Genomic DNA, 7,004 nt, shown 5'->3' with positions numbered 1-7,004 from the left:
CCGAGGAGTGTCAGGCAGTTGGAGAAGGTTACGGCCGGCACACCTATCTCAAACAACATGCCCGAATCGTAGTGATATTTGAATAGGAAACAACGTGTATCAGAAAAGGACTCACAATGATTGCTGGAATCATTACGATACCAAGCAACGATCCTCCTTGTATAAATTCCGTGGCTAGCCGAATAGAGATCATTGGAACAACTGTTGGCGACGTTCTCGTTGGCATGGCTGAGAACCCGGCTGCTGCTGCTGCAGTTAATCACGGCGAAGGCCTCCGGCTACCGGAGACGTCGTCCATATGCGTCACGGAGAGCGCCGCACACAACTTCGAGGTGACCAATTATGCGCTGCTCCAGGGCCTGGGCGTCGGGAAGTACATCACCTCAAGCACATTCAGGGTCGGCGGCTACGATTGGAATATCATGTTCTACCCGGACGGAAGCACGAAGGACTTTGCCGGTAACGCGTCAGCCTTTTTGTGTTGTCTCAGTAAGGGGAAGGACGAGGCGAGGACAAAATTCACCTTAACCCTGCTGGACGGTCAAGGCAATGCACAGGAAATCAACAAGGATTACGTAGCAGCGCACATCTTTTCTCTGGAAGCTCCGAACATGGGCTTCCCGAAATTCGCCGAGAAATCCAAGCTGAAATCCTCATCTCACCTCCTGACTATACGGTGCGTTCTCACCGTGATCAAGGAACCGCCCACGGAGTGCCGAAGAAATCTCATCGTAGTTCCACCGTCAAAGCTGCCCTGCAACATCGAGCGCACCCTCAAGGACGGGAAGGGCGCAGACGTCACGCTGCTCGTGGGCGGCAGGGAGTTCAGTGCGCACAGGTTCATGCTAGCCGCACAGTCGCCGGTTTTCGACGCACAGCTCTTTGGCCCGATGATGGACGAGGAGACGCGGTGCATAGAGGTTATCGACATGGACCCGGCCATCTTTGAGATGCTTCTTCACTACATCTACATGGATTCGCTGCCCCCGTGTGACGAGAAAGGTTGCGATGCTGCTTCCATGCAGCACTTGCTAGTCGCGGCAGATCGGTACGGGCTGGATAGGCTCAAGGTGATGTGTGAAGAGGAGCTGTCGAAAAGCATCAACGTCCACACCGTCACGAGTACATTGGCGGTTGCGGATCAGCACTTCTGCGAGGGGCTCAAGAATGCTTGTGAGGAGTTTCTTTCAGCGCCGGGAATAGGGGCCATTGTGTCTTTAAGAAACGGGTTCAAACGCATGATGGCAAAGCTAGAATCCAGGGGCAAGGAGGAGGCATCTGCCACGCTGACCAAGTAATCTAGTACTAAGACCCAAAAATAATCATGGAGTAGATTTTTTATTCTTTTGGGAACATAAATCATAAATATTTGTGAAGCAATGTTTTGGATCCATGTGTTTCTTGAAAAAATAAACAGTTTTGCTAAGTCTCAGTCGACTGAGACTTGGTTATGTCTCAGTCCATGCTATATTCGTTTGATCTTGCGTGATGATTCGTGCAGAATTTTCTTTTTAGCTTTTTATTTTTTCTACTTATATACTAGTATGTAACTTGATTGAGACTTTATTAAATCTCAGTCGACTCCTAGCTACACCCAAAAATAAAAGCAATGGTTTCTTGAAACTCTAATTTAGTGCAATCCGTGAAGCCCTGCCATGGAATTTGTGTATTTTTGTAGGAAAATAAGATAACCTGTGGTATTTTGAAACCTGGCGCTAATGGTAGTGTTTTTATTTTTACCTCTTGCTATTTAGGGCTCCTTTGATACAAAGGAATTGCATACGATTTTTGGAGGATTAGGATCTTTAAGAATTTTTTTCCTAGGACTTTGATTCATAAGATTGAAATTCTAAGGAACTTTTCTATAAGATTCATTTTTACAACATTTTGGAGGAAAATTTACATCGACTCAAACCGCTTTGTTGGATTTCATTGTTTTTCCTATATGCTATGAAACACTCTTTCATATCCTGCAGAGGGCAAGAGAACATGACACTCTATTCCTCTGTTTTTTGTATTCTTGTATTTTGATAATCCCGCGAATCAAAGAGGCCCTTACACGGTACTAACCGAGCAAGATGATGGCAATGCCCAAAAGGCTGGAATCGACTTTTTTCTTGAGCGAAACACACCCGGACTTTATTAATCGACAGAAAAGTTTACGCAGTCCGAGCTCCAGAAGCCACACATAGGGTCCATGATTTAAATCTAATGAGTTCCTTTCTAAATTATGAGCACGTACATTTGTCTCCAAAAATTCGTGTTTGAACATAACTTCAGGCCCCGGCAAAAAAAACATAACTTCAGGCCCAGATCACATAATATCACATATCTCCTTAATAATCATCACATTCCTTATGAGGCTTCCGTCCTGGATACTACATATATCACTCCTGAGCAATCCGGAGCAATCCCATAGTTAGATTCCCATCTGAAATTGGGCTCTGTCAGAGCTCAGCAACTTTGGGCCGTCGGATCTCGAGCGTGATGCGATTCTAGCCATCTTACTGGGCCTCCAGTGATTCCTGATCGTCAGATAAATATCAGGTCTGAAGAAATGAATAGTAAAAAACAAATCCCGTAGTTAGATTCCCATCTGATATTGGGCTCTCTCAGAGCTCAGCAACTTTGGGCCGTCGGATCTCGAGCTTGATGCGATTCTTTCTAGTCATATGACTGGGCCTCCAGTGATTCTTGACCGTCAGATAAATATCAGGTCTGAGGAAATGAATAGTAAAAAACAAATACACTTTGGGATTTTGGCCTTATCTGGCTGAACTGTGGGGCCTGGCATTCGTGGGCCGGGGGTGCCTGGTGATGTCCTTCCGCGGTCAAAGACGAGTGACCCGCCTAAAATTAAGCTGCCCCGCAGACGGCATTCGTGGCATTTCACGTGTGTGGCTGTGATTACCATTGTGTGGATGGTTGGGTTTCATGTATGTGTGAGGAGGACCCCCGATTGGTTTAGAGCCCTAGCAGCTAGCCTCCACTCACGGTAGCGCCCCTCTCCTTCGCTCTTGTAGCCGCCGCCGCGCTCCCGTCCTCCTCTCCTGCTCCTTCCCTCCCCGTTAGCAAGCTCGCCGCTGCCACTGAGGGGCTCCCCTGTCCTTCCCGGGCCCATCGACGTAGGTGGTGCACGGCCATCCCTCCCTGCGCGGTTGACGGTGACTGTCAGTTCTATATCCGTCGTATCTTATAGTAGGGGTCCTAAGCTAGGCGTCTTGGAGCGATGGTAACATGGGCACGGGATTTTACCCAGCTTCAGGCTCTCTCGAGGAGATAATACCCTACATGCTGCTTTTGATTGTATTGATATGGGTGTTGTACAGAGTACATGTATCTACCACGAGATTGTAGTAATGAATATTAGATTGTCCATTGACTAGCCTGGCCTCGGTTTATATAACACACCAGAGGCCTAGGGTTTAGGAGAGTCCTCGTCTTGTGCGCCAAGTCTCGTGGGATCTTCCTTGTATGCACCATGGGCTGCCCGAAGTGGCCCATGAGTGAACCGCCATGGGGGGTCCTCGGCCCAATCCAGCTGGTCGGGAGACGACGTGGTGAGTACCCCCTAGTCTATGACATCGTCAGTAGCCCCCTGAACCGGTCTTCAAGCTGGGGACGCTCCTCGATTCTTCCGAATTGTTCTTCATCTTCAGTCGTCGGTCTTGAAAAACTGGTTCAACAAATCTTCTCATCTTCGATCTTGAGGATCGCCGAAGTGCATCCGAAGAGTTTACACGTCGGGTATCCGAGGAGCCCCTTTAAGTTTCTGGCCTTTATCAATGCCTTGTATTTTTATGCCACACCTCGGGTTTGAAGTTGTTCCCGGGCGGCAGTGTCCTCTTACGTCCAAGCTCCAACGCCGGACTGCATTCGAGGTATTTTTTGCAGCCGAGCACCAACGCCGGATCGCTTCCGAGCTCCAATGCCGGAATGTATCCGAGCTCCACCGCCGGACTGTATCCAAAGAGTATTGTTACAGCCGAGCTCCAACGTCGAACTACATCCGAACTCCAGCACTAGACTGTATCCGAGCTCCAACGCCGGACTATGTCCAAGCTCCAACGCCGTACTGTATCCGAGCTCCAACGCCGGACTATATCCGAGGTGTCATAGATCACCTTGGTTCAAAAAAGTTGAAGGAGTTTAGCCGAGCTTAATGCAGGAAATGCCCTCTATTGAGCCAGCCACTGACACCCGAGATTTATGCCGGACTGCTTCCGAGGTGGTGCACCAACCCGACTGCGGGCCGATTTTTTGTCAATATTTTTGACTGGTGCAATTTATTCTCTGCCGAGATATATAGCCAGTAGCCCTTAAGGTGTGTATCGGTCTAAAACCGAGATGCACCTGAAGGATGACATAAGACCGCTGATCCCAGTAGCCCCTGAGACTCAAGTTGATTCACAAAATCGGCCTGAGGATTAACTCCTAGCTCGGCAGAATACTTCGGACACAAAAAGCGGTGTGTAAAGTCCTCGAGACTCAAGTTGGGTGCGGCCGACCAACCTGAGGATCTTAATCTCCTCGAAAACTATATTGCACTTGAATTTTCTGCATCAGATTGTCAATGCAGTAGCCCCGAGAATTGGTTTGGGGAAAATGGCTGACCCTAGGATCGTACCTCCTCGGGAACAAGTTCAACTGTCATGTATGTTTTGACAATACCGAGGTGGAGTTCAGCAGGAAAGATGCCGAACTGTAGTTTTAGAAAAGAGTTTCACGCCGAACACCTCAACCAAGAGAATGTCCCGCTTCCTGAAACATAAAATAGGTGAAAGATGTTATAAGCTCAAAAAAAGGGCCAACAAACATGCGTAAAAAACTTTACGTCTAGATTGAATCAAGCTATTTTGGTGCCAATATGAAATTGGTCTTAAAATTGTACTTTCGTCTTGCTTTGACATGACACATCAGATCTCTAGACTTCAAGTGGCCTAGGCTTCGGCTTCAACCTCCCTATCCCGAAGGCGGAGTGTTTCTCAGGCCAATTTAGCAAACTAAACGCGAGCGGCTTTAGAGAGAAACCAGGCTACCCGGCTATTGATCATACACCTGAGTCGAGAAAGGAGTGGTAGAAAAAGACTGTGCAACGATTAACAAAAATGGCTCATACTAATTTAAGAGCCCCCAAGTGACTTGGGTAAAAGAATTTTATGTATAATGATTGTATGTACCAAAGTACTTATATCATATCTGTGTTCACCCGAACTGTAAACGAGTCTTAACCGACCGTCGGCTTCTCCCTCTTCCATCAAGGGCCGAAAAGTGTTATGTACTCCACCTGTCGAGAATATCAACGGTGTTTCCGATAACCAGGCAATCAAGCCATAAGGCTATAATAGACAAAGCGCGCTCAGGGAACTTATGCTATATTACTGACGAAGTGTAAGAAGCATCTTTGAAGAAAATAGTACCCCCACTGATACCTTTCTTCGGTTGCTCATTGTTACTATGAGACTTGTGCAATAAATTTTTTGTACTCATGAGTTCCGTTGTGTGCCGACCATGATTGAAAACAATAAGAGCGCTAGCTTTCGGCTTCACCCAGTCTAAGGTCCAAGCTCAGATGACCCGATCATGACAATCGCAGAGGTGCTCCCTTTACTCCCTAGCCGAACAATCGGGAACGTAGGAGTAAACACAGGAGCAAGGCAACCCAGCATGTGAAACACTTAAGTCAACATGGTGCATATTGTGGTGTAATACACGAACAAGGAATGAAGCCATACAAGTATAATCATATGCAAGAGGAAAGGCTTCATAAAGAAAACTCACAAGTAAAGGGGGTATTTGAATTTGTGTGTCACGCACAAAGTTTTGACAAGGAAGTTTTTCAAAAACAACTTTTTGCCAAAAAAGTATAATGCTTGGTCGAACCGAATAAAATTTAAAACTGAAAGTTTTTTAGCATGAAAGCGACTTAGCTGGTTATTGTGCTCGATATTGATGACGCGATTCAGGCTTGTGGCGGGACGAAGACGCCCATTGATCTGTGATCCGACAAGGTTCGCAGTCCTCGGCATGGCCGAGGTCCCAGCCCAGAAGCCCGAGGTGTCCGAGCAAGGAGTTTGGCACTCCGGAGTGGCGACATAGCATGCCCAATGTGGCGAGGTGGAACCCCCAGTCCGACCGAGGCAACGGAGCAGGCCGGCAGTATGACGCCGAAGTCCCCGGTGTGGGTTAATGAAGTGATGACGAAGCCCCCGGTCCAGCCGAGGTGACAGCGCTGTCCAACCCGAAGCATTTACTTGTGCACAGAAAACAATGCAAGCCGGAGATAGTAGTAATAATAATAAATTAAAAAATCGTTGCATAATTAATAATTTATGCAAAATAAGTAATAAAAGAAATATGGCCCGTGTGTCGAACACTCGATGAGGTAGAGCTCTCTCAGTGATGCCGAAGTCCCCGAGACACCCGAACATGTTGGTATGGCAGTTCGACCAATAAGGTGATCACGCGAGCCGATATATGCCGATTGGGACGACGACGTCGGCTTGCCGAAGTGACTGTGTGACACAGTCGAAGTAGATTACCTGAACATATAAAACGGTGCAAGCAAGAAATAATAATAATATTTGAAATATATACACTTGCATAATTGAGTTCACACAAGGTAAAAAGGAAAAATAACCGGGGCCGAGCTCAACGGTGGCGAAGGAGTGATAGCCTCTATTTTATAGGGCGGATTAGATGTGACGTTTGTGAGACTGCGGACAAAAATCCGGATACACTAATAAAACGTCAGTGCAAAGTTAGTATGCACTGTTTAATTAGACTTCAAAGGCGATGGTGCAAAAACCAGCACTCGATGCTCGTGTACGCACACGGCCGAAAACACCACTGATGGATGGTAATGACCATATGTGCTGAATTAAAAAAAAGGAAAAATCATAAAGAGAAAAGAAAAGAACACCCCTCTGATGACGCTACCGTGCGTGCATAGTGTCCTCAGATCTTCGTGGTACTGGCTGTCCTAGGCATGCGTACTCCTCAGG

At 47.1% G+C, this 7,004-nt stretch overlaps 1 protein-coding gene across 1 annotated transcript; it reads left to right on the top strand.

Moving 5' to 3' along the window:
- The first annotated feature begins 224 nt into the window (after window positions 1–224).
- On the top strand, window positions 225–1,298 carry LOC119361213 (BTB/POZ and MATH domain-containing protein 1-like). Its single transcript, XM_037626535.1, has 2 exons — window positions 225–575; window positions 750–1,298. The coding sequence occupies exons 1-2, from the start codon at window positions 225–227 to the stop codon at window positions 1,296–1,298; spliced, it is 900 nt and encodes a 299-aa protein (XP_037482432.1).
- The last annotated feature ends 5,706 nt before the right edge of the window (window positions 1,299–7,004 follow it).

This window comes from Triticum dicoccoides, chromosome 2B, assembly GCF_002162155.2.
Source record: "Triticum dicoccoides isolate Atlit2015 ecotype Zavitan chromosome 2B, WEW_v2.0, whole genome shotgun sequence".
In the NCBI taxonomy this organism is placed as follows: Eukaryota; Viridiplantae; Streptophyta; class Magnoliopsida; order Poales; family Poaceae; genus Triticum; species Triticum dicoccoides.
This window is presented reverse-complemented; position numbering and strand designations above follow the sequence as displayed.